A 22,972-nucleotide genomic window follows, 5' to 3' on the forward strand; every position below is an offset into this window, starting at 1 on the left:
AGACACATTCTTAAAACTAACCTACGGAACAGACAAGGAGGATTGGTCAGTCCACTCAGATCTTACTATTGCCCCTGAGTGACTACATATCTGAGAGGAGGCCAAAGGAAAGCTCTAACTTACTGTATGCTTTTGGCTGCATGACACTCTTCCCTGTGAGGGACCACATATGGTAAATAGCTAACTAAGACCATGTTGTCTTAACACATATAACATTAACTGACATTGATTTAAGTGGTGGTCCCTTACAGGGAATGGGGATGAAGCAGCTAACTTACACACAATACATGACAGGAGCAATCACACTTTTAGTGGGTTAAGGTTCAGAGCTTTTGCACTTTTCAGATTTTCAAAGTGTCTTAGAGGGGAAGGTGGTAGAAGCATCGTTCTGATTTTGAGGTCTTCCTAGAACGTGATGATGTGACTGCAGCAACACATGGTGAAAGGGGCAACAACTCAGTTATGAAGAGGAAAGAAAACACCCTTGTTCCAAAGTCAGGACCTGGGCCTCAAAAAGAGAACAATTCGATTCTCAGCAGCCAATTCACATTCATAAACCCACCATACATAACCTGAGGCCTAGGAGGGGGGTAGCTATAGAACTGTCGTGGCCATGGCTGCTCATGTGACAGTTGCTGCTCATGTGACCGTGACCATATATCAAATCAAATCAACCAGTATAGATTTTTCCAGTTTATTTTATATTCAGAGAATGAACCAAAAATAGTAAATAATGTCAGAATCTGTGGAAGGGAAATTGAGATATCTGAGAAATACAATAAGGTGTCATCGGCATAGAGTGACACTTTTTTTCTGGGTACCTTTAATATTGATGGGTGAAATATGTGGGTCCAATCTAATTGCTGGAGCAAGGGGCTCCAAAGAGCCAAAGAGTGTAGGTGATAATGGACATCCTTGTTTTGTGGAACGTTGTATACAGAAAGTCTTGGATAGAATGTTTCCCATCTGCACAACTGCTTGAGATGCAGAATACAACGTTTTTAACATGAAGATAAGTCCTTTACCAAAACCAATGGCCTCCAAAACACACCATAAATAGTTCCATTCTAGCCTATCAAAGGCTTTGTCTGCATCCAAACTAAAAAGTGCAGAAGGGACTGGGTCATTTTCGGACTGATTTATGATATGGAATACACATCTAATATTGTCTGAGGCTAAACGACCCTTTATAAACCCAGTTTGATCATTGCTAATGAGATGTCCTACAAGCAGTTCTAATCTAATGGCAAGTACTTAGCAAACAGCTTGAGCTCTGTTGTAATTAAGGCTTAAGGGCCTATAACTTTTACAGTCTAGGGGAGATATGCCCTTTTTTAAAACAAAACTATAATCAGTGAGGTGTTTTGGTCTCTATGGAATTCTCCATGTTTTAATGCATGATTGATAGAACCAAGAATTAGTGGCCCAACAATATCCCATACTTCAAGAAACAGCTCAGGAGGGAAACCATCAAGTCCTGGTGATTTGCCTCTTTTCATAGACGTCAATGCATTCCTGAGTTCTTCAAGATTAAGTGGGGAGTCAAGGAATCCAGATTGTTCTCTGTCGAGTTTGGGAAGGTCCAATGATGATAAGAAGTGTGTCATCTTGCTATGATCAGGGTCCGCCTCTGATGTATATTATTGGGAATAAAACTGCCTAAATGTATCATACATTTCTGACGGGTCATGTGATATCTTACTAGATGGTGTTTTTTAATGTTGTTCAAATCTTCCCCGTTTGCTATGTAAATGTTTGTTTCTGCTCGTTTTCAACCAGAGCAATCTGTATTTCCAGATCTACTACTTTTTTACTGCGAGTTGAGTTAACTTCTTCGATATAGGGGGCGCTCTTTTAATTTTTGGATAAAAAAATGTTCCCGTTTTAAACAAGATATTTTGTCACGAAAAGATGCTCGACTATGCATATAATTGAGAGCTTTGGAAAGAAAAAACTCTGAAAAGATATTGTCTGTGAGTGCCACAGAACTAATGCTACAGGCGAAACCAAGATGAAATTTCATACAGGAAGTGCGCCAGATTTTGAATGCGCTGTGTTCCAATGTCTCCTTATATGGCTGTGAATGCACCAGGAATGAGCCTACACTTTCAGTCGTTTCCCCAAGGTGTCTGCAGCATTGTGAAGTATTTGTAGGCATATCATTGGAAGATTGACCATAAGAGACTACATTTACTAGGTGTCCGCTTGGTGTCCTCCGTCGAAATTATTGCAAAATATCCAGCTGTGTGCACTTATCCATTTGGTTCAGAGGAGAAAGGCAACTGCCACGAATGATTTATAATCGAATAGATATGTGAAAAACACCTTGAGGATTGATTCTAAACAACGTTTGCAATGTTTCTGTCGATATTATGGAGTTAATTTGTAAAACAGTTCGGCGTTGTAATGACTGAATTTTCTGTTTTTTTTTCTTAGCCAATTGTGATGAACAAAATGGAGCGATTTCACCTACACAAATAATCTTTTTGCTATCTAACTGAGAGTCTCCTCATTGAAAACATCCGAAGTTCTTCAAAGGTAAATTATTTTATTTGAATGCTTTTCTTGTTTTTGTGAAAATGGTGCCTGCTGAATGCTAGGCTTAATGCTATGCTAGCTATCAATACTCTTACACAAACGCTTGTGAAGCTATGGTTGAAAAGCATATTTTGAAAATCTGAGTTGACAGTGTTGTTAACAAAAGGCTAAGCTTGTGAGCCAATATATTTATTTCATTTCATTTGCGATTTTCATGAATAGTTAACATTGCGTTATGGTAATGAGCTTGAGGCTATGATTACGCTCCCGGATACGGGATTGCTCGTCGCAAGAAGTTAAACCGGCTAGGTAATATTGCAGTTGGCGTAAAACAAAAGCATATAAATCATATCCATTACCTGGTTGCTGTGTTGCAGAGGTACTGGGTTATTTATCCATTACCCGGTTGAATTCCTCCAAGCGGGTCAACACATAGCTCTCCCAGGGCGTCGGACCCCTGCTTCATGGCCTTGTTGGCTTGGCTGAGCTTATGGCTTCCCTTTGTGACAGGTGTGATGGTGGCATCCCCCTGGGGATCCACATACCTTGTCTATGCACGGCCTGGGTTTGAGCCATGCGGAGAGGGTGGTGGAGAGCTCTACTGGATGCCTGTTTTGTGTGGTGTTTTCAGAACGTCTGCACCTGTTATGATTGGAGGCCATGCGCGAGTGGGTCGTCCAGGCACGGGCTCAGGCTGGGGACGAGCTTACTCCTTCAGGAGAGGTGCAGCAGTGAGCTGTTAGTCCCTCTACTGGGCCCAGTACCCCTCGCAGGAAGAGTGACAGGAGCCATCACGGGCAGAGCCCATCTGCTGCCAGTCCTGGATGGGGGCATGACTCGAACCGCTGGGACCACCTTGAATGGAGGGTCGATGCCCTGCTTCAGGAGGTTGATAGCTTCGACAGCGACGACAGCTGTTCCCTGTTGGCCAGTGATAGGCTGTTCCTGGGCGACGATGCTGGCACTGTTCACCACCGTGAGCGGGGCTACCAGGCTGACAGGCCATGAGAAGCCACCAGCAGGGCTTCATTTCACCAGTGGCTCGAGAGGCTATGAGGAGCCTACTCACTCAGGTAACCACTGCACTGGACATCAACTGGTGGAGAGTGATGAATCGCCATCTGTCCCCATCTCTGCTGAGTTCCCGAGGCCTTGCAGGAGAGCTGGGCCTCTGCCAGGGCGGAACCCGCGACTGAAGGCGAGACCCCCGCAGAGTCTTTGATGTGGACTTGAAAGCTACATATGGGTCCCTCTGCTCTCTTGGCCACCTTACCAACATAGCCATGCTGCTGCAGGCCTACCTACAGACTCTGTTTTCCCGGCTGCAGGAGGGCACATAGGAGCTCCTCCGGGAAGTGATGGAGGTCTCTCGCCTGCTCCTCTCTCTGTCTTCAAGCGACGTAATTTTATCCCGCAGTTGCTTCACTGCATCTCGGCAGGTGGCTATGTCGTCTGTAGTAGCCCTGGCGCTAACCTGCATCTCATCACAATGCCGCTCCAGAGATTTGCATGTGACAAGTTGTCTGGCAATGTCGTTTGAGAGTTTTAAGATAGATGTGTTGGAGGCTTTCACCATATCCTTGAGTGATTTAATTTATCCTGAAAGCAGTTCCTCTAGGGATTCCTTAACTGCTTGTTTGACCATTGTCTGCATCAAAGTTTGCTGTTGATTCAGAACATTCAATGTGGCAGCGTTGGATGTATCCTCACTGGTATTTTTATTTTCTAATTATTTTTCTCTGTGGATCAGCTTTAATATTGTGGATAGATTGTTGCTTCCATCAATGTAATTGTCTGCATCATTTCCAATCCCCCATATATTATTTTGGTAAATATATACACTACCATTCAAAAGTTTGGGGTCACTTAGAAATGTCCTTGTCTTTGAAAGAAAAGCATTTTTTGTTGTCCATTAAAATAGCATCAAATTGATCAGAAATACAGTGTAGACACTGTTAATGTTGTAAATGACTATTGTAGCTGGAAACGGCAGATTATTTATGGAATGTCTACATAGGCATACAGAGGCCCATTATCAGCAACCATCACTCCTGTATTCCAATGGCACATTATGTTTGCTAATCCAAGTTTATCATTTTAAAAGGCTAATTGATCGTTAGAAAACCCTTTCGAAATTATGTTAGCACAGCTGAAAACTGTTGATCTGATTAAAGAAGCAATAAAACTGTCCTTCTTTAGACTAGTTGAGTATCTGGAGCATCAGCATTTGTCAGTTCGATTACACTCAAAATGGCCAGAAACAAAGACCTTTCTTCTAAAACTCGTCAGTCTATTCTTGTTCTGAGAAATGAAAGCTATTCCATGAGAGAAATTGGCAAGAAACTGAAGATCTCATACAACGCTGTGTACTACTCCCTTCACAGAACAGCACAAACTGTGTCTAACCAGAATAGAAAAAGGAGTGGTAGGCCCCCGGTGCCCAACTGAGCAAGAGGACAAGTACATTAGAGTGTCTAGTTTAAGAAACAGACACCTCACAAGTCCTCAACTGGCAGCTTCATTAAATGGTGCCCGCAAAACACCAGTCTCAACATCAACAGTGAAGAGGCGACTCCAGGATGCTGGCCTTTTAGGCAGAGTTGCAAAGAAAAAGCCATATTTCAGACTGGCCAATAAAAAGAAAAGGTTAAGATGGGCAAAAGAACAGACACTGGACAGAGGAACTCTGCCAGTAGTGGACATACAGTGGGGCAAAAAAGTATTTAGTCAGCCACCAATTGTGCAAGTTCTCCCACTTAAAAAGATGAGAGAGGCCTGTAATTTTCATCATAGGTACACTTCAACTATGACAGACAACATGAGAAAAAAAATCCAGAAAATCACATTGTAGGATTTTTTTATGAATTTATTTGCAAATTATGGTGGAAAATAAGTATTTGGTCAATAACAAAAGTTTATCTCAATACTGTTATATACCCTTTGTTGGCAATGACAGAGGTGAAACGTTTTCTGTAAGTCTTCACAAGGTTTTCACACACTGTTGCTGGTATTTTGGCCCATTCCTCCATGCAGATCTCCTCTAGAGCAGTGACGTTTTGGGGCTGTTGCTGGGCAACATGGACTTTCAACTCCCTCCAAAGATTTTCTATGGGGTTGAGGTCTGGAGACTGGCTAGGCCACTCCAGGACCTTGAAATGCTTCTTACGAAGCCACTCCTTCGTTGCCCAGGCGGTGTGTTTGGGATCATTGTCATGCTGAAAGACCCAGCCACGTTTCATCTTCAATGCCCTTGCTGATGGTAGGCTTTGTTACTTTGGTCCCAGCTCTCTGCAGGTCATTCACTAGGTCCCCCCGTGTGGTTCTGGGATTTTTGCTCACCGTTCTTGTGATCATTTTGACCCCACGGGGTGAGATCTTGCGTGGAGCCCCAGATCAAGGGAGATTATCAGTGGTCTTGTATGTCTTCCATTTCATAATAATTGCTCCCACAGTTGATTTCTTCAAACCAAGCTGCTTACCTATTGCAGATTCAGACTTACCAGCCTGGTGCAGCTCTACAATTTTGTTTCTGGTGTCCTTTGGCAGCTCTTTGGTCTTGGCCATAGTGGAGTTTGGAGTGTGACTGTTTGAGGTTGTGGACAGGTGTCTTTTATACTGATAACAAGTTCAAACAGGTGCCATTAATACAGGTAACGAGTGGAGGACAGAGGAGCCTCTTAAAGAAGAAGTTACAGGTCTGTGAGAGCAAGAAATCCTGCTTGTTTGTAGGTGACCAAATACTTATTTTCCACCATAATTTGCAAATAAATTCATTAAAAATCCTACAATGTTATTTTCTGAATTGTTTTTCTTCTCATTTTTTTCTGTGGGAGAACTTGCACAATTGGTGGCTGACTAAATACTTTTTTGCCCCACTGTATATAACATTCTATTGATTGCAAGAATTTAGAATAATCGTTTAAATTGAAAAATGTGCTTTGAATTCGGCGTTGTCTCGACGTTGTCTCTCAAGTCTCTTACCAACTATTTTGCAATTTATATGGCACAGCTGTCAATTTTTTGGGTCCATAAATTAAATTGGTATATGTTTTTATTTATCACAATTTTCTTCAACCATTTATGGTCTTTACTGCAGGGCCAACAGACAAGTTCCTTACTTATTCCCCCTTCTACTTGCCTCTTCCATTTTTTGTGGTAATGCTGCAATTAGTTAGTTGTAATTTTGGGTAGAATACACATTTCTATATGTCTGCGTTAGCTGCATGTGTGACAAATCTATGTATGATATAATTTATAAAAATGTTACCTTTTTAAACATTTGATCTAAAAATATGTTTCAATTAGTATTCTTGAGTTCAACCACAATATTTGTTGTATTATTTGTTCTGTCTTTTCAGGTGGATTAAAACTGAAATTGCAACCAACTTTCTAAGACTTGTTTAATTAACAAATAATGATATTTTGGAGATGATTTTGTTTTCGAACAACCAAAAGTGAGCAGTTGTAATCTGAATAAAGGGAAAAGGCCATTCTTGAACATGGGGTAAGACATTCCTACTAATTTACTAGAGAATCATTTCGGATTTGAGTATACTTTTTGTATGACTGATGCCTTTAGTGAGAGGTCTAATGCTTTAATATTTAATCATTTATTCCCTCCGAATTCATATTTGTTGTATAAGTAGGCCCTTTTAATTTTGTCTGGCTTGCCATTCCAAATAAAATTGAATATTTTTTGTTCATATAATTTAAAAAGCAGGTGTTGGCAAAACCATAAGCAAATAGGTAAACTGATATGACTAAAGAGTTAATCAGGGTGATTTTTCCACAAATAGACAGGTATTTTCCTTTCCATGGTAGCAAGATCTTATCTATTTTTCCTAAATTTCTATAAAAATGTATTGGATTGAGAATTTCTTCCTTTCTATCCTCACTGGTATTAGTTGTCTCGGTGTCTTCCTTTGTTTGGGAGGCTTTGTCTATGCCTTAGTTGAGTGTCCTCAGCCACGTAGGTCCATGTTATTAAGCATTTTGATGGTTCAGAGGCCAGTTGTCAGGAGTTTATTACGAATTTTGGACTTTTGAGACGGTACTCAGAACTATACGTGCATCTCTGCCAAAAGGCCACCAGAAGTGTTATAGTTGTTTTTAAGTAACTAATGTAGGATTGCCACCTCCAGTTTACCTGCACACGCCAAATGATAATACACAAAAATGTAGCTTCATTATCAACATTTTAGCTGTGAATTGTTAGTAGAAAATAAATCATTAGTAGTCATTAAATTGTCCGACGACAAACCTTGTGTTTTGGGTGTTTTGAGTGGGTATCCATGGAATACTCCTGGCTGCATTGGTCCTCCATAACCAACACGACCCGAGCCTCCTGGTCCCTGTTGTCCTCCACCTGGCACTGTAGAGGACAAATCATATCAGACAGACAGACAGACAGGTGACAGACAGACAGGCAGAAAGACAGACAGACAAGACATGAAAACAATGCGATCTGTAGATGCATGCATGTTACAGGTATCCCAATCAAATGGCATGTCATCAAATATGTTATTGAATGTTTTATTAAAAGCATGATTGCCTTACATGATTTGGGATTGAGTCCGTTCCCAGTGGCCACACCGGGCAGCACTCCACGACCACCAAACCCTGCAGATATGAAAAGGGGATCAGAGAATTAGCAAATGAATGGATATCACAGCATGCAAATCCCTGAGTTACATCAACCTGTATTAAATCCATGAAGGGAGGATATGGTTAAACATTCTTTGATATAATGTGATTTATGTGGGTTTGACTTTCAGAGAAAGAGAATAGGCACACCTTGTCCTGGCACCTGGCCACCTTGGTAAAGTCCAGGCACCCCCACACCTGCAAAGACCAATGCAATCAATGATTTTATACTGCATCCAATAGCATTCATCAGATTTTGTACACGTGCATAGTTATATAAACACTCACTCACCTGGTACTCCTCCTTTTGGAGCCTTTCCTTTTCCGGCACCTGGTCCCAGCCCACCTCCAGGTAGGCCAGTCTGAGGAATAACAGGGGCTGAACGAGACACATAGTAGAGACATTACATACTATAGTAACAACTAATCATGTACTAGTGAGTCCCGCGTCAATATTGTGAATCAGCATAGCTAGTGTACATTACACTTCTAGAGGAGTGTCAAGAGAAAAGGTAGGACTGGATTGCATGATTTCAGCTTTGTGTGTGTCTCTTATTTCCTATGGGCACTGCAGCTCCTGTTCCTGCACCTCCAGGTCCCCTTGAGTTTGTCATCATCATCATCATCATCATCATCATCATCATCATCATCATCATCATCATCATCACAGTGATCAAAGAATGTGGACAATGCAAATGTTTATCCAGAGTTGTTCTGGGAGGCAGAGAGGCTTTATGGCACTCTATTCCGTATAAAGTGCACAACGTTTGACCAGGGCCCATAGGGCTCTGGTCAAAAGTAGTGCACTAAGTAGGGAATAGGGTGCCATTTGGGACACAGACCACAATAATGCATGGTATTTGTCTTGCCTCATCAAATGCTTCATTTCTTTGGCTCTTTGGTTATCCCCTACACAGGAAATTAGCTGTCAGCTCTGGCTCTTGAGGGCTTGGCAGTCGGGATAAAAGTTTTAATTTATTTGTTTAACCTTCTCTTTCTATATTAAAATCCACCAATCCTTCTCTCCAAGGAACAGACATTACGCAGTGCCTTTTGTATGTGGTGAACGAACGAAGGGATTCAGAGAAACAAGGGAAGACTGGCAACAGAGAGAATGGAGAGGAATGCTGCTGTTCTCACTGAAAGGGGTTTGGATGGAATGGGATTGTTTTGTTGTAATGCCATGAAAAGAGTCAAGATAGGGTTGAGGAGCATTGCACAAGAGCTGTATCGGCCTGTGACTGAGGGCCTTGTCAACTGCCAACCAATATTTAAACACAGGCTCTTTGCCATAATGCTAGGCCATGATACCCTTCATTGAACATACTCTAATAGGCTGACCACACCGCTCGCGTTGCGTGCACGAGCTTTGCAAAATACATTTTGAAATCTATGTCATTCAATTATTGCACCCACACTGCTCGTGCACGTCAACGAGCGTCTGCGTTGCCAAGGGCTAAAATAGAACTCCTTTCTATGTCTGACGCAGATCGCGCTGCACGTCCAGCCTCTCCCATCTCCTCATTGGTTTATTGAATCAGGTACCTACGTGCCATCTCCTCATTGGTTATACCCACGTGGGTGATTGAAAGACGAACTGTGTTGCCAGTTGGTGTAGTAATACTATGAAAATTTAGATGCCAATCACCATATAAGTTCAAAGATGAAAAAGCCTGGAAGAAGGAGAGATGACTAGAAACTATTTGGTTGACCGTTTTGTGTGGATTAATTGTCGGAGTAGAGGACCTTGTGCATTTCAGGTAAAATAACAACTCAATGTTTATATCCCAAGACAAATTAGCTTGCAACAGCAAGCTAGCTAAATAGGACAAATTAGCTAGCAAGTGCAAGCTAACTAGCTAAATTGCCATAAATGTTTAATGCTTTTCGACCTGTCCCCAAATTAATATAATTGGTTCAGAGTTTGTTTTGATATTTTAACCTGCGTGTCCTGATCACGTTTGGTGTGGGGGAACAAAATAAATGAATGCACGATGGCGCTCGCGTTCAGCCGGTTTGGGTTCCATGTAAAACAACGTAGTTCAGGCAATATTGTTTAATAATAACAATCTACACCAATCTATAAATCATGTCAAAAGTTTGGATGCAATTGATGTGACATTTTTTCTCACAGCATGTGAGCACACAAACCTATATAAGTTATTGAAAGCTGTACAGTTAGAGAGTGTTAGATATCTAGTTCTAAAATGGCTGCTGCGACTAGGATTTCAATTATTCATGGAACCCTGGGTGCATGGTGCCCATGCCACTCACCTAGACCTGGCTGTAATCCACCACCGCCATAGCCTGTAGAGCAACACAGAAACAAAATGTAGGTTGGTTTATAGTTTGTTGTGATTTATGTGTGTTTGGTTGTTTTATAGCTTTACACAACACAGATAAATACATAGCAACATTATTGAATGCCAATAAAATGTTTGTTTTTTATACAAAACATCTTACCTAGCTATCTAAAGATGAAAGCACTAATTGTAAGTCGCTCTGGATAAGAGCGTCTGCTAAATGACTAAAACGTAAATTGAAATACTATCACGTAGACCAATGCTGGTCCATCCCTCCCGGAGGACAATGCCTCAGGACTACCTGGCCTGATGACTTGTTGCTGTCCCCAGTCCACCTGGCCGTGCTGCTTCACCAGTTTCAACTGTTCTGCCTGTGACTATGGAACACTGACCTGATCACCTGACGTGCTACCTTGTCCCGGACCGGCTGTTTTCGATTCGCTCTCTCTACCGCACCTGCTGTCTCTAACTCTGAATGCTCTGCTATGAAAAGCCAACTGACATTTACTCCTGAGGTGCTGACCTGTTTCACCCTCTACAACCACTGTGATTATTATTATTTGACCCTGCTGGTCATCTATGAAAGTTTGAACAACTTGGCCATGTACTGTTGTAATCTCCACCCGGCAGAGCCAGAAGAGGACTGGCCACCCTTCAGAGCCTGGTTCCTCTCCAGATTTCTTCCTAGGTTCCTGCCTTTTTAGGGAGCTTTTCCTAGCCACCCGGTCTTCTACATCTGCATTGTTTGCTGTTTGGGGTTTTAGGCTGGGTTTCTGTATAGCACTTTGTGACATCTGCTGATGTAAAAAGGGCTTTATAAATACATTTGATTGATTGATTGATAGAGAAGCATGGCTTTGAAAAGTTCTTCTGTCTGTACAGTACCTGGTTGTAGTCCACCTCCTGCCCCATAGCCTGGCTTGGGTCCTGCCTTCTGTCCCAGCCCACCTCCAGGGAAGTAGCCCCCAGCACCACCTCCTCCATACGGCGAGCCTCCATACGGCGAGCCTCCATACGGCGAGCCTCCTCCATAACCAGCTGAGGAGAGGGGAGAGAAGCCATGTGTGGTTATTAATCCAACCCTTTAACACTCTGTGTCTCATTGTGTCATATTGTGAAGCGCTTTATCGGTGGCCAGGAATGATCGGTAGCCTAAGTGGTCTTTTAGCATAGTATTAGCTTGAAAAGCACTAAGACACAGGGTCAGTACAATTGGTGGTCCAAGAACCTGAACCTGAAGCGTCACTGCTACTGTACCTCCAGGCTTAGCGTATCCTCCTCCAAGGGCTCCTGCTCCTAGACTGCCTGCTCCAGGACCAGCTCCATATCCTCCACCACCAAGACCACCAACCCCAACACCACCAGCACCAAGGTTTCCATAACCTCAGAGAGGAGAGAGGAGAGAGAGAGAGAGAGAGAGAGAGAGAGTATGAGGCAGTATTAGTGAACATAATTTCAGATCCACATGAAGTGCGTAGGTTGTGCACAGAAAATAGAGGTTTGACTTGGTTGTATATAGTAGGTCTCAAGGAGTGCTGGTGGTGGTAATGTCAGATTGTGCCTACGAGAGGGAGTCAGAGGCTGAGAGAGGAACAGCTAATCTCAAGTGGCTGCAGCGGCAACAGGTTTTTGGCATGCTGCAACAGTCTCTATGGGGATAAAAATGTATTCTTCCCACATGGTAATCATACATAAATTAAGTCATATTCCAGCTTGGGTTTCTTATTGTTGACAAGAACAGCGGGAGGGGGAGGCGGGAGAGAAGAGGGGAAAAGGAGGGTAGAGAGGAGGCAGATGATTCCAGATATGGCCCAGCTGTCCGCAGACAGCGGTGGAGAGAGGGAAGAGAGGCGAGGAGGAATGCAAGGGGTAGCGATAGAACAAGACAGGGTTTCATCCTCTAGTCAAAACAATTGTGGGCAACGTCCTGCCAAGGCCTTGGCATCCCCACCACACTAAGCTAGGTCCTCCAGATCTCCTCCTATCCGTGCTCCACCTCCCATTGCTCAACCAACAGCTGACACAGGGTGATGAGGAGAGTAGAGAAAGAGGAGGAAGAGGCGAGACAGACGCTAAGCTAAACAGCCTCGTACTACTCCACCTCCTTTAAACCTTTTCATTCCATTGTTCAACCAACGACATTCTTAGAAAAAAGGACGTGATGAGGAGGAGGCAGCACAGGGCTGAGGAAGAGGCAAAACTAGGTCGTTCATTATTCTAAATGGTACAGTACACTCCCTTGGCCTGGGGTCTATCTCAAAGCTGTTGGTTTTTCATAGCTCTCAGAGGAGACAAAAGACCAGCACAGAGAGTTGGAATGTCTCACTGGCAGCTCTCTGTTTAGGAGAGGAGCACGTGCCAGTCTGAGGTGTGTGTATGTGTGAGAGAGAGAGAGAGACACACACATTCTCTCTCTTTTTCTTTGGCTGTGTGAGACTCGCTTAGCGCTCAAGGTTGACCGCCACCTGCTACGCTGCTCTGAACCCTCTGATCACAGACCAGGAGACGAAAGGCAGACACCACCAACCCTTCCTGAGAGGGAACACGTGTGTGTGTGTGTGTGTGTGTGTGTGTGTGTGTGTGTGTGTGTGTGTGTGTGTGTGTGTGTGTGTGTGTGTGTGTGTGTGTGTGTGTGTGTGTGTGTGTGTGTGTGTGTGTGTGTGTGTGTGTGTGTGTGTGTGTGTGTGTGTGTGTGTGAGCAAGAGAAAGAGAGAGCGAGAGAGAGAGCATCATTACAACACTGTATATATGACATTTGAAATGCATTTTTCTTTTGGAACTTTTGTGAGTGTAATGTTTACTATTCATTTTTTATTGTTTATTTCACTTTTGTTTATTATCTATTTCACTTGCTTTGGCAATGTAAACATATGTTTCTCATGCCAATAAAGCCCCTTAAATTGAAATTGAAATTGAGAGAGAGAGCACGAGAGAGAGGGGGGAAGGCAAGGAGAAAGAGAAGAAAGAAAGAAAGAGTGGGCAGACTCTCACACCAGGTTCAAAGACAGTAGAAACAGCAAGGCCTTCCCAGTCACCACAGGACTCCATTTGTTCTTGCTCTAACATCACTGGATCTCACTTGTATAAAACAGCTGAAAGGGAAGCTACTCTACAGTAACCGTAATGCCCTCAAAGTCATGTCTTTTTCTCTTTAAGGATAAGAGAACACAGCAACATGCTCCGTCCGGACCATTGCTCATTGGCAACCCTCTACAGATTGTATCATCGAGACACATACGAGCTCAGTACAAAATATGTTTTAGTCATATTTACCCAAAGCTGTCAGCTCCAACAGGCAGGCCTTTGTCTGAGGCATAATATTACAGCATGTCAGTTCACACAAACATGCCTGTCTTGGCTCACACATGAACTTGTTGGAAGCAAGTGTACTGCAAGACCCAAGTTTGTTTGCTGTAATGAACCGCACACATGGAAACTCCGTTGACCTGACCTTGACTAGCTGTGAAACACACTGTTTCTCCTCCAATGTACTGTTATTTGATGTTAAGACATTCAATTAGCAGATTACTGACAGGTCACTATAGTGTACGTGAGACAAAATGGCTGTCTGTCTAGGTGAGACATGCAGAGCCATAAGGCTAATGGAAACCAAACCGGCAGTGGACCCGAGAGTGAGAGAAGCCGTGAAAAGGTCAAAGACATTAAATACAAGACAGATGGGACAAAAAAAACAATCCTGCACAGCACAGGAGAGAGAGAGAGAGAGAGAGAGAGAGAGAGAGTGGCAGAGCCAGAAAATTATAAAGTGATAATAATGCAGTTTAATGCATCATACTTTCGCTCTGTTTGAATGACAAATTGGTCCGATGTACCTATCACATACTACATAGACATTGGACTGTAGCTGGCCAGACAAACTGTCTGTCTGTCTGTCTGTCTGTCTGTCTGTCTGTCTGTCTGTCTGTCTGTCTGTCTGTCTGTCTGTCTGTCATCTAGTCTAGTCTGGTGATCGGGTCACAGCAGCTCTGCACATCAGGCCTGTTGTGTTAAAAGGGGCAGGCAGAGGGAGCCAAACATGAGAAGGGAAAGAAAGATGGATCCACTCTCCCCACTCTCACTTCTAGCCTGTGATATCCCCCCTCTCCCGGAACCAGCTGGAGCTGGTGAAGAGTTTAATTTAAGAGAGGAGAATTCCATGGCAGCGTTCCTCGGTAACTGGCGGCAGGCAGGGCGGTGAGAGCGGAGAGCGAGACCTGGGATAGGAGCTTCAGAACTCCGGAATGCCCAGGAGATCTCTGGGACCTCTTCCTCGCTGTCTCAACATGACAAGAGTGTGAGACTGGAGTCACGGTAGATTATCGAGGCCAGAGATTATAAATGTAGAGCCAAACAGAGCTATAGGCTTCTACTTTTCCAGCCCTGGCTCTGTATGAGCATGTTGAGCAGGCGGTCGCTATAGAATAGCTAGAGAATGTGGAAGGATGTGGATAGATGATACGGTAGGATAATCAGGCTTACAGTCAGCCATGATACAACCAACACTAGTAATGACACAGTGAGATTGTCCTCTGATGTTCTGATAAGATGTGAGTCTGAAATCCTTTGGATGTCTATTTCATTAAAGCTACAATCTGCTCTCATGTCCTTGGAGAATCTGTGGTTAGCTGTGACTGACAGGTGGACTCCAGCCCCCAGCCTCAGGTGTGGACTGATGTAAAATTCCACTTTATAGGCACAGTACACATCATAATAGATGTCTTGCACTGTCATTACAGCCGATGGTATCAGTAATCAAATGATCATGATGTAGGATGATGTAGTGGGTATGGTGCATTCTTGTGTTAGTAGCGCGCGATGAAGGACAAGGAGGAGTGACGTTAGGTACAAGCGGTGATTCCAGATGGTGTGAGTGGGACACCCTGTAGCTCCCCCATCATCTCTCTTCCCACCCCCTTCTCTCCTCCTTAATCCCCCTTTCTCTCCCTCTGGTGAACTCCCCTGCTCCTTGTCACTTCCAGGTTCTCCAAGCTGTCAGTCATGAAGAAGCTATGTGGAGCAGATCTAAGAGGCATGCTGGACTGATTAAACACACACGCACACACACACACTACCCTGGTCGGTGACAACAAGCCAGGCTCTGAGTTGGCGGTGAGCCCTTTGTTTTCTCCTTCCTTTCCATGGAGTTGTCAGAGAGATGTCCCAAAGCCATATCCTTGCCAGAGGACCCCAAGTACTGAACTGTCAGGGAGTTTTGGCTTCTACAAACAGGCCAGGGTGGTGGTGATTTCAGACCCAGGGCTCTGGGCATCTCTCATTCAGTTTATGTCTATGCCTTAAGCCAGTGTTTAGGCCCAAATTAATGGAATAAAAGCTGGAGGAATTGGAGGCATTTTTTTGGACCTATTTTCTGGTTATTTACATTTGGTCGTTATAAGAATTGGTCCAGGTTCGGATTTGTTTGTCCTGCGGTTGATGTATACTCTGTGCCGAGCCTGGCAGCGACGCACGTGTTTGCATAAACTATCTAATACCCACCCAAATACACCAAGACACACATTTACACACACACTCTGAGGGGGGCAAGCAGCACTTTCGAATGGCTCCAATTTATAGGCTGTTGTAAAACGATCCATTGTACCTATGTGGATTACAGAGAAGCCACCGTGCCAAGCCTAGCCCTACCTAGTGACATTCAGTCACTCACTCACACACAAACACACACACTTACATGTAAACTTTCACGCCAGCACCGCCTGCTTTTAACTAACCTTCCCACCAAACCTCCATCCTCCATTTCACCATGACAACATCTGTCTAATCACATTCCTTCATGTAAAGAAGTTATTACACTTGATTACCGTTTCGCTCATTCACACAGAGCTGCATGAGTCATGAGTCATGACATATCCACTCATTGAGTTTGCAATGAATGACATCATTGTTTATGCCACAATTCATATAGTATGTCACCCCGTTGCTCTTTTCCCATACAAACAGACCACACAGCCTCCTGCTCTCCCTTTTTTTTTTAGCTCTCCTCAGACTCTTTAGGCTCTGTACAGGAGAGAGTAAGAGGTTGTGACGTGCCGCTATCCTGGTACTTTTTCATCCTGGTCCAAAGGAATGCCATAGTTGCTGTGCCAGGGCTGAGCACTGCAATAATATAATAATAAACAGGTAGACGTGTTGGCCAGTATGAGAGATGGGTCTAGGGATATACAGTAGTATACTCCTGAGATATTATTATGACCCATCTCTCATACTGGGTAGCATGGCCGACCAGTCTAAGGCACTGGATTAATGCTCCAGTCTCTACGGAGGCGTGGGTTCAAATCCCAGTGCCACGATCTAGGGGCGGCAGGTAGCCTGGCGGGTAGGAATGTTGGGCCAGTAACTGAAAGGTTGCTGGATCAAATCCCAGAGCTGACAAGGCAAAAATCTGTCGTTCTTCTCCGAGCTAGGCAGTTAACCCAACGTTCCCTGGGCGCCGTGGATATGGATTGAGGCAGCCCCCCGCACCTCTCTGATTCAGAGGTGTTGGATTAAATGCAGAAGACACCAGTGACCATGGTAACATGCCCAGATGGTCCACATATTAATTTCACTGCCTGCCTGCAGAATATTTTTCTGCCAAGTCAGGGTTGAGAAATTATACAAGCATTAAACAAGTCACTGTGGCCGTGGCCGCAATCTGGATCACACTGAGAGAGCTCACCTGTCAGTGATAAACAACACACTACACAATAACACAACAAATCAAGTGATAACAGATATACACAACAGGTACCAGCTAAGACACCCACAAAGCATCCTTTACAAGAGTATAAGATAATAAACCTACCCACATTTCATACAAACCCATTAGATCTATGTGTTAAAGCTTGTAACAGTATGTAGAGTTGGGAGCTGCATAATGCAACCAGCTTTCCCAAATAAAAGGGTGATATCGTAGCTATTAGGTGATAACATCAAGTTAAATTATCTAGTTTTACTATGATTGATTCATAACATGTTTATTCCAGGCTCCATTGTCTTGCACTTTGTTGCTGAGCTAACAGAAGACCCAGGCCTGTGGTTTAGGGCTCTATTTAATCTGGATCACTGAAGCATTAGAGATTGTGCGATAGAAATGCAAAAGTTATTTCTGATTGAGCCGACATATACGCTGTAACGTTGAACTTCAGCGATACGGATTGAATAGAGCCCCTAGTCTGACAGTGACTGTTACTGAGGTCGTTCCAGTGACAATTTACCTTAATGAACGTCTGGGGAAATGGGAGCAGAGAGATTTCTCCATCTCTGCATAAACAACACTTACGCTGCTCGGCCAGATGGATGTGGAGAGTGCTGCTCGCTTCAGACCAGAGCCACTGGCAGACAATGTGCAGGGGAGAGGTTGGGGCTGCACAGACAGGGGTAGGAGAGGGGAAGGGAAGGGAGGGGAGGGGAGGGAAACAGTAGAGGCAGGGGAGAGGGCTGCTCGCTCCAGACCCCCTGGCAGCAAACCGTAAAGACTGGGGAGAGGTGGAGAATTCAGTCCAGAACCACTGGCAGACTGCATGGGAGAGAGGTTGAGGAGACTTGGCCAGGAGACAAATGGGGAGAGTCATCTTCCACTGACCGCAAACTGCTAATAACTGTGAGAACATGGTCAGCAGAACGAACAAGACCACAGGAACACAACTACAAAGAGACCATCATGAAAACACAGCTGGTACTGAATATAGTAACTTGTACATCACCCATGCACAGACCCACATGCTCCCACCGCCTCCATCTCCAGGGTCCAGCCCATTGTGTCTCTCCGCACCCTCATATGCCATGCCTTGAAACTTCTGATAGCCAACTTTCTAACTCTCTAACTAACAACAAACACAACTTGAGGGATGAAAAATATTGGGGCTATGTTCCCTTTTAAGCCTACTGATATGAAAATCTTGTGGTCTCTAGTATTGGCCTCAGTGTCTCAGGGCTGAAGGCCTGGCTCAAGTTCTGGCCGGTGGAAGGCCATTCCAGGAAAAGATAAATAGGGAATGGGGGATGAGGGGAGGGGAGCAGTGGGAGAGGATAGGGAGGTGATGAGAGGGGAAGGAGAAGCAGGGGGTGAGGAAAGGGCTCCTTTAAGGAGGGGACGGAGAGGGGATGGGGTGAGGAGGAGAGGGGAAGGAGGGGTTGGAAGGGTTGGTGGAGAGTAAGTACAAAGGGGTGTGGAGGGGAATGATGGGAGATAGGGCGAGGTAGGGCCTTCAGGGGGATGTGGTCTGTCACAGTGTGGCCAGGGTGTCTCTGAGAAGATGGGCTCATTACACACCCTCAGGGGCCAAGGGCCATCAATGTGTTCCCAAACACGCACATTTCCTATGACAGCTCAGAGGACAGGTCTGAGCTCTGCTAATGAGAAACATGTGCACCAGGAGACAAAGGATACATCCCAATTCCAATTATAGTGCACACTTTTGACCAGTGCTCATAGGGCTCTAGTCAAAAGTGCCCATAGGGCTCTGGTCAAAAGTAGTGCACTATAGTGTGCCATTTGGGAAGTAAACAAAGCCTAGCATCTCCCAGCACGTTTTCTGTTGGCTAAGCACTCTCATCCTCAACTCTATTTCTCTCACTCACTTTCTTTCTTACTCCCTATGTTATTTTCGTTATTCGTTATTCCGATATTCTCTCATTCCTCTCTTTCAATCATCCCTCTATCTACGGAACAGCCCCCTGACTCACCTATTTCTGCTCTTTTGACCATATGATCACTTGGCTACACAGCTTATGCCCCCTGGACTGTTTCAATAACACTGTACCTCATTGTGTTTACCTGTCGGCCCCAGCCTCGAACTCAGGTCCTGTATGTACCTAACTGACCCGCTCTGCCCGTTCATCGCCATTTACCAAGTTGTTAATTTAGCTCTCCTGATCAACACCTGTGATTGCTTTATACCTCTCTCTAATGTCAATATGCCTTGTCTACTGCTGTCTTGGCTAGTTTTTACTGTTTTGTTTCACTGTAGTGCCTTCAGTCCCGCTCAAAATGTCTTGGATAGCTCTTTCGTCCCACCCCACACACATGCGGAGACCTCACCTGGCTTAACTTGTCCCTCCTCTTACAAAACCTCTCTCATCGTCACTCAGCGCCTAGATTTACCTCCACTGTACTCACATCCTACCATACCCTTGTCTGTACATTATACCTTGAATCTATTCTACCACGCCCAGAAATCTGCTCCTTTTATTCACTGTCCCCAATGCACTAGACGACCAGTTCTTATAGCCTTTAGCCGTACACTTATCCTATACCCCCTCTGTTCCTCTGGTGATGTAGAGGTTAACCCAGGCCCTGTAGCCACTAGTTCCACTCCTATTCCCCAGGCGTAACCATTTGTTGACTTCAGTAACTGTAAAAGCCTTGGTTTCATGCATGTTAACATCAGAATGCGGTGTTATGCGGTGGAGCGCACGGTGCCCCCAGTACGCATTCTTAGCCCAGTGCGCTACATCCCAGCTCTCCGTATCTGCCGGGCTAGGGTGAGGATCCAGCCAGGGCGGATGGTGCCAGTCCTGCTCTCCAGACAGCCAGTGCGTCTCCTCGGGCCAGGATATCCTGCGTCGGCTCTGCGCACTGTGTCTCCCGTGTGTCTGCACAGCCCAGTGCGTCCTGTGCCTGCGTCCCGCACGTGCCGGGGTAAAATCACCATCCAGCCAGGACAGGTTGTGCAGGCTCTTAGTTCGAGACCTCCAGTGCGCCTTCACAGCCCGGTCTATCCTGTACCTCCTCCGAGGACCAGGCTGTCTCTCCGTCTCCTCCCTCCAGGTTCTCCCGCCTGTCCGGAGCTGCCAGAGTCTCCCTCCTGTCCGGAGCTGCCAGAGTCTCCCTCCTGTCCGGAGCTGCCAGAGTCTCCCACCTGTCCGGAGCTTCCAGAGTCTCCCTCCTGTCCGGAGCTGCCAGAGTCTCCCTCCTGTCCGGAGCTGCCAGAGTCTCCCTCCTGTCAGTCAGGAGCTGCCAGAGTCTCCCGCCCGTCAGTCAGGAGCTGCCAGAGTCTCCCTCCTGTCCGGAGCTGCCAGAGTCTCCCACCTGTCCGGAGCTTCCAGAGTCTCCCTCCTGTCCGGAGCTGCCAGAGTCTCCCTCCTGTCCGGAGCTGCCAGAGTCTCCCTCCTGTCAGTCAGGAGCTGCCAGAGTCTCCCGCCCGTCAGTCAGGAGCTGCCAGTCTCCTGCCCGTCATTCAGGAGCTGCCAGAGTCCCCCGCCCATCAGTCAGGAGCTGCCAGAGTCGCCCTTCACTCCGGCGCTGCTAGAGTCGCCCTTCACTCCGGCGCTGCCAGAGTCTCCCGTCTATTCGGGGCCCGCTGCAAGGGCGGCGAGGGTCGCCGCTCCAAAGGCGCCACTTAAGTGGGCCAAGACTATGGTGGAGTGGGGTCCACGTCCCGCGCCAGAGCCGCCACCGTGGACAGATGCCCACCCAGACCCTCCCCTATGGGTTTAGGTTTTGCGGCCGAAGTCCGCACCTTTGGGGGAGGGGGGGGTACTGTCATGTCCTGACCTTAGTTCCTTTATTATGTCTCTATTTTAGTTTGGTCACGGCGTGAGTTGGGGTGGGCATTCTATGTTTCGTGTTCTATGTTTTCTAACTCTATGTGTTTGGCCTGGTATGGTTCCCAATCAGAGGCAGCTGGCAACTTAGGCAGCCTGTTTTCCCACTATGGGTAGTTATTTTCTGGTTAGTGTTTGTTGCACCTGTCAGAACTGTTCGTTTATCGTTTTGTTGTTTTTGTTCGTGTATTGATTTTTGATTAAAAGTATTATGGATACGTACCACGCTGCACTTTGGGTTTCTTCACCTTCTTCCAAAAATGAAAATCGTTACATGTATGCTCTTGTTGGCTTACCCTTGCTACATATTCGTCACCAAACCCACTGGATCCAGGTCATCTATACGTCTTTTCTAGGTAAAGCCCCGCCTTATCTCAGCTCACTGGTCACCATAGCAGCACCCACCTGCAAAAATCACTGAAGCTGGAGACTTATATCTCCCTCACTAACTTTAGGCATCAGCTATCAGAGCAGCTTACTGATCATTGCACCTGTACATAGCTCATCTGTAAATAGCCCACCCAACTACCTCATCCCCCATATTGTTATTTATTTTTTTGCTCCTTTGCTTCCCAGTATCTCTACTTGCACATTCATTTTCTGCACATCTATTACTCCCGTGTTTAATTGCTGAATTGTAATTATTTCACCACTATGGCCTATTTATTGCTTTATCTCCCTAATCTTACTACATTTTCACAAACTGTAAACATACTTTTCTATTGTTTATTGACTGTACGTGTGTTTATCTCATGTGTAACTCTGTTGTTTGTGTCGCACTGCTTTGAACTATCTTGGCCAGGTCGCAGTTGTAAATGAGAACTTGATCCTACTGGCCTACCTGGTTAAATAAAGATGAAATAAAAAATAATAAAAAATATTTTTCTCAAACCCATCCTCTCTCATCTCTCTGAGCATCTCCTTTTCTATTCCACCATTAAACTTAGTTTCACATGGAGCTGAAGTCATGTTAGGACACTCATCCCTGCTTCTACAAACATCCCTTCTTCAAAGGATAAAAATAGAGCTTAAGGCCGGTCTTTGTTTTTCAAAACCCAGGAAGTTCACAAGCAGGGAAACACCCTCCAATGTTTCACTGCTTCATTTTGCAATATCATAATGTGGAGTCTTTTGAGTTGGAAGTTCCTTCCAGACTAATAGAGACAGTAGGTCAGCCCAGCTGTGTACAGTACAGTCTGACCTGCAGCCCTGACCTATAAGGAGTGACCTGCAGCCCTGACCTATAAGGAGTGACCTGCAGCCCTGACCTATAAGGAGTGACCTGCAGCCCTGACCTATTAAGAGTGACCTGCAGCCCTGATCTATTAGGAGTGACCTGCAGCCCTGACCTATAAGGAGTGACCTGCAGCCCTGACCTATAAGGAGTGACCTGCAGCCCTGACCTATTAAGAGTGACCTGCAGCCCTGATCTATTAGGAGTGACCTGCAGCCCTGACCTATAAGGAGTGACCTGCAGCCCTGACCTATAAGGAGTGACCTGCAGCCCTGACCTATAAGGAGTGACCTGCAGCCCTGACCTATAAGGAGTGACCTGCAGCCCTGACCTATTAAGAGTGACCTGCAGCCCTGATCTATTAGGAGTGACCTGCAGCCCTGACCTATAAGGAGTGACCTGCAGCCCTGACCTATAAGGAGTGACCTGCAGCCCTGACCTATGCCGAGTGACCTGCAGCTCTGACCTATAAAGAGTGACCTGCAGCCCTGACCTATAAAGAGTGACCTGCAGCCCTGATCTATAAGGAGTGACCTGCAGCCCTGACCTATAAGTAGTGACCTGCAGCCCTGACCTATAAGGAGTGACCTGCAGCCCTGACCTATAAGGAGTGACCTGCAGCCCTGACCTATGACGAGTGACCTGCAGCCCTGACCTATAAAGAGTGACCTGCAGCCCTGATCTATAAGGAGTGACCTGCAGCCCTGAC

General features: G+C 45.3%; 1 protein-coding gene across 8 annotated transcripts in view; it reads right to left on the reverse strand.

The window, feature by feature from the left end:
- The window catches only part of LOC135552879 (elastin-like), a 99,395-nt gene that overhangs the window by 51,064 nt on the left and 25,359 nt on the right, over positions 1-22,972 (reverse strand). For all 8 annotated transcript variants that reach the window (XM_064984804.1, XM_064984808.1, XM_064984809.1 and 5 more), the window contains exons 6-12: positions 11,742-11,867; positions 11,370-11,522; positions 10,456-10,488; positions 8,474-8,560; positions 8,332-8,379; positions 8,095-8,157; positions 7,799-7,909 (exon numbers count right to left, since the gene is read on the reverse strand). In XM_064984804.1, coding sequence (XP_064840876.1) covers positions 7,799-7,909; positions 8,095-8,157; positions 8,332-8,379; positions 8,474-8,560; positions 10,456-10,488; positions 11,370-11,522; positions 11,742-11,867 — 621 coding nt within the window. The remainder of the gene's footprint in view (positions 1-7,798; positions 7,910-8,094; positions 8,158-8,331; positions 8,380-8,473; positions 8,561-10,455; positions 10,489-11,369; positions 11,523-11,741; positions 11,868-22,972) is intronic.

The sequence above is a fragment of the Oncorhynchus masou genome, chromosome 13 (genome assembly GCF_036934945.1).
Source record: "Oncorhynchus masou masou isolate Uvic2021 chromosome 13, UVic_Omas_1.1, whole genome shotgun sequence".
Classification (NCBI taxonomy): Eukaryota; Metazoa; Chordata; class Actinopteri; order Salmoniformes; family Salmonidae; genus Oncorhynchus; species Oncorhynchus masou.